General features: G+C 41.8%; 1 protein-coding gene across 3 annotated transcripts; it reads left to right on the forward strand.

The window, feature by feature from the left end:
• Positions 1 to 1256: 1256 nt before the first annotated feature.
• Positions 1257 to 9066, forward strand: LOC131105166 (ubiquitin-conjugating enzyme E2 E1). 3 transcript variants are annotated; one of them, XM_058053016.1, is made up of 6 exons: positions 1257 to 1419; positions 3108 to 3292; positions 4554 to 4604; positions 6484 to 6616; positions 8676 to 8823; positions 8900 to 9066. In XM_058053016.1, exons 2-6 carry the CDS (start codon positions 3138 to 3140, stop codon positions 8995 to 8997), a joined length of 585 nt encoding a protein of 194 aa, XP_057908999.1. In that variant the 5' UTR covers positions 1257 to 1419; positions 3108 to 3137; the 3' UTR covers positions 8998 to 9066. The 3 variants fall into 3 exon arrangements, with proteins under 3 accessions (XP_057908999.1, XP_057909000.1, XP_057908998.1); XM_058053017.1 differs by lacking the exon at positions 1257 to 1419 and adding an exon at positions 1577 to 1733; XM_058053015.1 differs by lacking the exon at positions 1257 to 1419 and adding an exon at positions 2190 to 2219.
• Positions 9067 to 9531: the final 465 nt, after the last annotated feature.

Raw genomic sequence — 9531 nt, forward strand, 5'->3', positions numbered from 1 at the left:
TTAATTTACTTGTTTTGATTTAAAGAGAGCTATATAACATAAAACTGGTTGGCTATAAATGCTTTCCATTTCACATTGCAGCATTTGCTTGAAAGAAAATATGTTCTAAAGTAAGCTTGCTCTCTGGTAAAAGAAAAAAAATCCTGGAGTCTCTTTTGCAGTGGTAATATTTGATTTCTTCCCAAAAAGGTTCATGCAAAATTAACCATTCCTTCAACTCCACTCTTGAGTGTTCTGCACAGAGAGCGAGCAGGCATCAAAGTGCTGAATAAGACTTTTTCCACAGCCTTTTGTTCTCTTTCTGAGGGCTTCTGTCAGTGACTTTCACTGCCGCTAGATGTCCTCGTTGAATACAAAACAAATATTGGGTCAATAATGACGTCATTGCGCAGCATGAATTAAAAACAACATTGAAGATGGCATTAAAACACTCCACTACAGCATGTTTGTGCGTCGTGGGACTAATTCAACAGCTTTTATACAGTTATTTGTGCGGCAATCACGACCAATAAATAGTCTTGGGTGTATATTATAACTGTGCTATTGAGAAACTCATTTTATTATTCATTCATTCAAATACTTAAGTAGCCAAACTTATTGTAATGCCAAACTGCTGTAAAGTCAGTAGGGAGAATGTTAAAGCTATGTAGGGCGACGAACATATAAAATACATAGTAGTAATGAGAAAAAAGCAATGGGTGCATCCAACAAAAATGAGTAAAATAACAACTGTAAAAGAGATTTAATGAATGACAAAGTTTAACCATAACACTCATATACTGTGGGTTTATTTAGGCATTATACATGTTTTATCAGTTTTCACTTATGTGAACTACTTTTATTCTTTATTAGGATTTCATAGTAGTATTTATTATATAGTGTGGGTTTATTTATTCATTACACGTGTTGCTGTCAGTTTTTACCTCCGGCATTTATTCTTTATTATTTAACTCCGGTAATAAACTAGACCGCCATCACGCTGCGGGATGCATAACATAGCAACCCCCAGGTGTCCCCTAGTGGCTGTGAGCAACATAGGTGATGACGTCAACAAAGCTGATTGGACGCTTGCTGATTGTGTTGATGCCAAGTGTCTTTGATGTTGTGGTTAAAAAAGTGCAATATTTTAGTAAATGTTTGAACTGAATAATGTGATAATGTCACCCTTGGTGAAATGTTTTGTTACTTAATTGAATACCTATACACTGATTTAAATGCGAATAAAAATGAAAATAGTTAAAGTAAACTAATTGACTTTAACGTCATGAGACGTGACAAAAAGGTTGCAGCGTTCCCACAGCTGGAGCGACTCAGTCCAGCCCACTGCGGCCGAGGACAGCTTACTTCCGGTCCGCAGAGGGCGACAAGCAGGCAGCAGCCAACCGAGACTGTGGCGGAGGTCCAGACACAAAAGACTGGGTGAGTGGAATGAGGGGACACCCTGACGCCGACATGTTGCTGTGTAGCTTTCTTCACGGGCGTCATGCTGTTGACGGTTAGGGTTCAGACGTTATCTCGGTGTTTGTTTGCTCGCCATCATTAAAGACAAAACATAATAGACGACTGGAAAAGCGGCTACGACTATGTGCTGGCGCGGCCTCGTTTCTTCCTGCAATGTCGGACTCTAGAAATGTCTCGCTGTCGTCTCTGAGCACACGGCTGTTCCAACTTCGCTACCATCAATTTGACAAATCTGAATTGTGTTTAAATGTACAATACCTGACATTTTTAAGGTGCGTCGCAGGCAGGTTTCACCCACGCCGTTTCAGGAAGTAGCCATGCCCCCCCAACGTTGGGCCTGAATTAGTGTAGAGGGAGCGGAGGCGGGGGCGTCAGCCTTTAAGGTGGTGGTTTGCTGTATTTGTATGATCCAAAGTTTTATAGCTCACACAGCTAAGACACGTGTATATAAATATAGCACCACTTTGTGTTGTTAAAATAGAATAGTGCTGGCGTGAGAGAGAGAGCACTGTTAGCATGCCGGCTAACGGACGTGTTCGGTAGCTTGCGAACATGCCATCAATTACCCTCCAAGCGTTTTAATATTATTGACCTAACTTAGTATCACATTATCTCAACCACAATCAATATCATATGTGTTTTAATACGGGAAGTCAACTTTCTAGTTCTCCATTAAACAGCAACACCGGCATTCATGTTATGACGTTTAAAGAGCTGCGTGATGATGATAATGCTCATCAATTATGAGCCATTGTACAGTAAGTTCATTCAAAGTAATCTGCAAACATGAAAATCATTCATTCATTTTCTATTCTGATAATTTGAAGAATATTTCAGTAAATACTACAGGATGCTTGTAAATCGTTTTGCTTGTATTTTGCTGCCATTTCTCCCATAGGAAGTAATTGAGTGAATCCAAGACCAAGCTGTGGATGTCTCATTGAACCTTTTAACTGTTCAAGCACATGGAAACAAGTGTAAAAACAAATGAAGCATCGTTAAGAGTTTATGTGCCAAAAAGTGAGGATGCGCACGGTGCTTGAGTATTGCTTTGACTGCAAGTCTGCTTGTTTCACCAATCAAATTCAACCTTATTTGTGAAATTATTTATTAAAACCAATGTCCCGATAATGATGGTAGGACCCGCTGCTTGTTGAGAATAGCGATGCGTGTGTTTGTGTTGGTCTCCAAAAGTGTTCAAGACCAGAACAAGTAACTTGATTGTCGCGAGGCGCTTTAGTGGAAAAACATCGGGCGATGAGCAGCAGATCTATTGGTGGCGGTCCACGTATATGAATGTATGACAAACGGTGATATATTTCATTAGTAACATTGGTCACCCCTGCTGTAATGGATTTTTAACGCAGCTCGATAAATTACAATGTTGATTGTCAACATAAGGCTCGTTTCCTGCTACTGTGATGATGATGATGGATCTGAGCCATGCAAGTCCCAGGAAGAAAGTGACACTGACAACCCAACCCCCCGGCTCAGTGTCACTCAACCATCTTGCATCACGATAAATTTGATTATGTTCAAGGTTAAAGCCGACAACGTCTACTACAACTAGAGGGCAGACTGCTGTCATGTGCGCTCATGAAGTCTCAAGTTGAGTGTTTAAATGCTGTGCCCACTTGCCGCCTCAGGTCCTGGTTCTTCTCCAACTCCAAAGCGGTATGTCGGATGAGGATTCCCGTGCCAGCACCAGCTCTTCCTCATCACCACCTTCGTCCAGCCAAACCAGACAGAGGGACACATCTTGCAAGAAGAAGCGCGAGAGCAAAGCCAGCATGAGCAAGACCTCCAAGCTGCTTTCCACCAGCGCCAAAAGGTAATGGGAAACACAATCCCAGCTCCAGCCGTGATGGGATGTAGCTCATTATTATTCCATTTGTTTTAGCCAGTAGCATGCTGTTCATGTCAACTTGTTGATTTGAACTGTCAGGCTGTTTGTACATCAAGCAAATCAATGTGTTTGTTATAGTCAATGCATGTCTTCCTTTGGTGTTTATCATTAGTTTTTGCACTGTATATGTTAGGGTTACACTGCTCTCCAAAAAAATGCAAAATCACCATTATTGTGCTTGGAATGCAACTCTGGAACAATTTTTTTCCACACACACCATGTTCTTTCTTTTTATTTAAATTACACATTGAATTATACTTTTAAAAAAATGGTCCAGAAGGACAGTTGCGATGGAAATGAATAGAAAGATTGAAAATATTATCAAGTCAAAAACTTTCGCCGCTCACTCTGCAAAACATTCATGCACATGAGAAAGACAAGACAATTCATGCGATCGCTCCTCCTGCAAGCTAATGAATGATGGCCAGCAACACTCGCTGGCTATCAGCAGGTAGAACCAGGCCAGTGGGGCCAACTCCCCCTAGACAGTGAGACTCACAAGGGGACGGGGAGAGTGAGGAAGAAGTGGTAGCCGCCATGCTAATACATGCTAGCAGCGCCTCAAGTAAAATAAATATTACATTGTTGACATTTGGAGATCAGATGGTGTCAGACAATAAAGAAGCAGGCTGCTCGGCGGAGGAGTGGTTAGCGCGCAGGCAGCTAGGAGACCCGTGTTCAATTCCACTCTCGACCATCTCTGTGTAGAGTTTGCATGTTCTCGCCGTGCACGCGTGGGTTTTCTCCGGGAACTACGGCTTGCTCCCACATTTCAAACAAATGCTAGTTTGATTGACGGCTCCAAATTGTCCATAGGTATGAGCGTCAGTGTGAATGGTTGTTTGTCTATGTGCCTTGCGATTGGCTGGCGACCCCGCCTCTCGCCTGAAGTCAGTTGGGATAGGCTCCAGCATATCCACAACCCTCATGAGGATAAGCGGTAGAAAATGAATGAATAAATAAAGCTTATTCATGTCTGTAGTAGTCGCTGCTTTTATCAGGCTTGGAAAGCTTTAAAAATCCAGAATTTGTCCTTTAACATGACTGTTGCTTTTGTTTTGACAAAAGGCAAAGCTATAAATGTGAGGTACACAAATATTGTGATCTGAAGTGGGCGGTGGGCCACGCTGATAACAAGTGCATCTGGGTTAAGTCATGTTTGGTCTTTTTTTGTGTGTGTGTGTAGGATTCAGAAAGAGCTGGCTGACATTACACTGGACCCACCGCCAAACTGCAGGTGAGCTTCACAGACCTCCATAATGGCCAACATCATAGAGACTGATGCTGCGTCTAACTTGGTGCACTTGCGTACTTAAAGTTAAGTCTTTTGAGCGTTCACAGAGATGTACAGCAAAATGCAATGCACTGCCAGTACCCGCATGTTGCACACAACACTCAAAGTGGGTGAGTGTCAGTGATGGACACTTGGCACCCTCAATAGTTGCCATCTTGGCTGTGTAGCAGAATGGGAGGGATGACCAATCATTAAAAGGAGAGAAGTAAAAGCTGATAAATGCAGTGCCTGACAAAAGTCTTGTCGATTACCCAGGTTGTAGGAACAATAAGTAACTTTTAAGTGCTCATTTCTGGAATCAGAAATTGTTTAAATGAAAGGCAAAAGCCTGTAGATTTTATTTCCTTATTTCTCCCATGAGCTTGGAGGACTCCATCTGTACATCTCAGCAATGACGCTAATAACTGATAAAATCATCTGGAATGCCAAAGAAAGCAGTCTTACACGACTCCCCAGACTTGATAAAGATTGTTTGGTTTCATCTTCCAAGCCTCCTCCTCCACCTAACCCCAAATAGGTAAAATTATGTTAGGTCTGATGCATGGGCTGGCCATTCGTGGAGCATCTTGACCTTCTTCACTATCTGAACTTTGATGTGGAGACTGACGTGTGAAAAGGAGCGCCATCCTGCTGAATTTGCCCTCTCTTGTAATTTGGAATGGAAAGTAATTGGAAGACTTTAGAATAGATGTGGAAGAATTTAGAGAGAACTAAACAGCGGTGTAGCATTTGCAAAGGCCCACAGCTTGCAGAAAGGATGGACATGGAAAAGTGGCAGAAGGTTGATTTTTTTTTCTCCCTGATAATTACTCCTTAAACTGCTTCCCAATCACCACAATTACTGCAAAAAACCTGTTGGAAACCGCTTGAACCCAACATTCACCCAGAAAACAGTTTGGTGGAGGAATATCACCGGCGGTTACATCCAGTATGGGGGGTGAGCAAGAGATCTGCAGAGTGGATGGTACATCAACAGCCTGAAGTATCGCAAAATACACACTGACCATTTCATTACCGTTTTTAAAAGTAGAAGAGAGGGCAAATTCTTCAGCAGGATGGTGCTCCTTCTAACACTTCAGCCTCCACATCAAAGTTCCTGACCGCGAAGAAGGTCAAGATACTCCAGGATTGACCAGCCCAGACATGAACATAATTGAGCACGTATGTTTTACCGAGATGTTGAAAATCTTGTCCTAGCTAGTTTGATGATAAATTACTAATGATAAAAATAGGAAGGTGGTGCATATTTCATTGCTAGTTTACTTTCGCTTTCAAAGAGGATGCCCTCCTGCTGTGAAAGCGCTTACAAATGAAAAATAACCCTAGAGCATAATTACACTAACATAATTGTCACCATTTAAAGATGGGGAGGCAGTTTGAAGAATGCACTTTTGACACATGCTAAGACAATTATGTGTGGCTGTGTTTCTATTGAATAGAAACTAAATATTTACAATAGTTTCTGCGTTTGAGCAGCAGTGGTCACATGCATTTGTCACGGTCTGTCTTTTCCCCCCAAAATGTAAACAAATGAACGCACACAACTATAACTGTGTAAAAGAAAAAAATAATCATTTCCTAGATATTGATTCACCAATGTGATCAGCATGTTTTGATACCAACATGGTTGCTTCTCATAGCCTTAGAATGAGAATCTAAATGCACCTTTTATAGCTACTGTATTTATGTACTATGAAATGCTGTTGAAAGGTAGACAATGAGTCTTCAGTGCCAGGATGTGGTTAGAGCATGTGAAGTAAAAGTCGTACCTCGCTGCATCCTCTCATCACTTTGCTCTTGTGCGTGTTTTTGGGCCCCGCAGTGCCGGCCCCAAAGGTGACAACATCTATGAGTGGAGGTCCACCATATTGGGACCGCCGGGCTCCGTCTACGAGGGAGGCGTCTTCTTCCTGGACATTGCCTTCACACCCGACTACCCCTTCAAACCCCCCAAGGTCAGTCAGCATCAGTCGGGCTTTATTTAGTGACTTATTGACGTAACGCTCTAAATGAGTACGCGTCTGTATGAAGTGTGTGGATGGTTCCCTTTTTAGCCATCAATGTTTCTTTGTTTTCCTTTTTACTCTTTCATGGCTTTTCTAGATTGTGTGAATGAAATGACTCAGCTGTTCATTCATTCGACTGCAGTCTTGTCATAAAGTCGGTGCAAGGTCCCATTGGGACACGTGAGCCCTTAGATGGCTCTGTAACAACTCTTCATGCTCACATATCTTTTTCTGTTTGTTTCAACATTCAACACTGCCCATGCAGAGCTTGGCACGTTACTCTTTACTCTACTGGCCCACCACAAATGCAACAAGTTCATAAACACATCATCAGAGAATAGGAAGATGTAGCAGGGACAGATCAGTGTTGACAATTTAGCCACTTTGTTCTAAAACTTGACAAGCGACAAATCTAGCGAGTTTTTCTGGTCTTAGTGGGCACTTATGGAGATTAACGTGAAAGCGTGTACTGCTCTTCACAACAAGCAGCCGCTCACCCCATCTTAAAACACCATTTTGTCTCCAACAGCATCCATAAACATTCTAGACACGTGTCATGGCTAATTATGCAAATAAGAGAATTATGTCATCTGCCGAACCAACCAACCCATGCCACAGATAGATTTATTGTGCTTAATTGGTTCCAGACACAACGTGATATGATCATTTCAGGAAAGTAGGATTCCTTATTCATAAATTGAATATTTTCATAGAGCAACGAAAACCTGTTTACGGCATTCTAAATGTATTTTTTACATTATTAGAGCCCTCTAGATACCTTTCCACTTCTATTGCCCAATATAGTGGACATAAAAGACAATAAGTCATCCATCTATCTATTATCCTCACAAGGGTCGCAGGGGCATGCTGGAGCCTATCCCAGCTGTCTTTGGGTGAGAGGCGGGGCGAGACACGTTCAAAGACATTTGAAAATCAATGTCAAACAAAACAGTATTGTTAAGCATGTTAAAGGATCTGCTCTTATGAACGCGACAGTAATAGTAGGCCATATTCAACCACAAAGCAGCCATCTTTTATTTATTACTTTGTGGAAAAACCACAATGTATTAGGGACCAGTGTATTACTGTGCTATATTTTATATCCTTCACGTGTTCTTTTGGCGTACATACACCAAATTTTTACTTGCACCAAAGTCTGGGGATCGAAACTCGTACGTAATTTTTTATAAAAAACATTGACCCAATTTCATTCATTCATTAATTTTCTACCGCTTATCCTCACGAGTGTCGCGGGGGTGCTGGAGCCTATCCCAGCTGTCTTCAGGCGAGAGGCGGGATACACCCTGGACTGGTCGCCAGCCAATCACAAACTACCATTCACACTCACATTCATACCTATGGACAATTTGGAGTCACCAATTAACCTAGCATGTTTTTGGAATGTGGGAGGAAACCGGAGTACTTTTAATTTAGGCAAAAAATAAATTTGCTTAAATATGCATTATTAACAATCGGCCATATTCCAATCACAAAACAGCCTTTATTAATATATCTTTGAACAAGTTGCAAAATCTGAAGTGCAAGGAAGTGGCGAGGGATTTCTCTATTCTATTTTTCAGAATATATACTTATCTACTTGTACTTATCTATAGTATCTATAGAAAGTAAAGGTTCAAACATTTTTATGAATATTGTTTTCCCTAAATAATCAATAATAAATCATCCTTAACCAGATGATTTTAAAGGTAATGAAAAGATAAGTCGGTAAATGAAAGTTCATTTATTTTCATAGACTCATTTCCTGCAGCACAGGTGTTTCTCTTTTCGTCCACCGGGGGGCGTCCAAGTATTTTCTAAAGCACACTGCATTCTGTTCAATGAGATACCTTTTGTATGTTTGCTAGTTTACATCTTCCTTATTGTTGCCAGTATTTACTTTAGTGTTGCCAGTATTTACTTAAATGACACAATTACGTGCTTTCAAGTACTCGTCGACAGGCCAAAGGAATTGAATATCGTAGTATGCTAATGTGTGGGTCGTTTGCAGGTGACTTTCCGTACGAGGATCTATCACTGCAACATCAACAGCCAGGGCGTGATCTGTCTGGACATCCTGAAGGACAACTGGAGCCCCGCCCTCACCATCTCCAAGGTGCTGCTATCCATCTGCTCCCTGCTCACAGACTGTAACCCAGGTCAGGCACACACACCTCAGGTTCTTTGTTCAGTCACTGCTTGTGCACACACTTTTAACCCGTTTCCTCCCTGCAGCCGACCCTCTGGTGGGAAGCATCGCCACCCAGTACACGACTAACAGAGCCGAACATGACCGAACAGCCAAACAGTGGACGAAGCGATACGCCACATGAACCTGCAGGGGGGTGACTGCAGCGAGAACAGAAGGAAGGAGGAGGAGGTGGGGTGGGAGTTCCTGGTGGTTTGTGTTGGGGAGGGGGGGGGGTTGTTTCTATCTCAGATTTTTAGTACTTTATTGTCTGGTATATTTTTTGCTTCCTGATTAAGTTATCTGCGCAGATATGGAAATAAAAGAACATGATGGAAAGGCTGATGTGCTTATTCTTCATTGCAGTAATTGAATGATGTGTAGCCCCCTCTTTACACCTTGTTGGCAAAGGAAGTTGCAAGTCACCCTTTGACAGCTGTTGTTTCCAAACATGTTCAAATAATCTCAGCAACAGTAGGTGAAGTTAATGCTCCACTCGTTTTGGGTACATACTGTACAGTATGTGCAAACACTTGGTCAACTTGACACATGGAAATGGGCTGCAGTTAGCAGGGGTAAATGTTCATTATCTTACTATATTAAAAGTACATGTGACTATTACTGCCTTTTACAATCACCTGCCTTATAACACCTCGGTACTTTTTTTAACAATATTTTC

This window comes from Doryrhamphus excisus, chromosome 17, assembly GCF_030265055.1.
Source record: "Doryrhamphus excisus isolate RoL2022-K1 chromosome 17, RoL_Dexc_1.0, whole genome shotgun sequence".
Taxonomy (NCBI): Eukaryota; Metazoa; Chordata; class Actinopteri; order Syngnathiformes; family Syngnathidae; genus Doryrhamphus; species Doryrhamphus excisus.

Bases quoted from the DNA above. Each gene is read 5' to 3' on its own strand.
- LOC131105166 (XM_058053015.1), top strand. The intron at 6,617-8,675 runs GTCAGTCAGCAT...GGTCGTTTGCAG, and splicing joins ACCCCTTCAAACCCCCCAAG to GTGACTTTCCGTACGAGGAT. The intron at 8,824-8,899 runs GTCAGGCACACA...TCCTCCCTGCAG, and splicing joins GCTCACAGACTGTAACCCAG to CCGACCCTCTGGTGGGAAGC.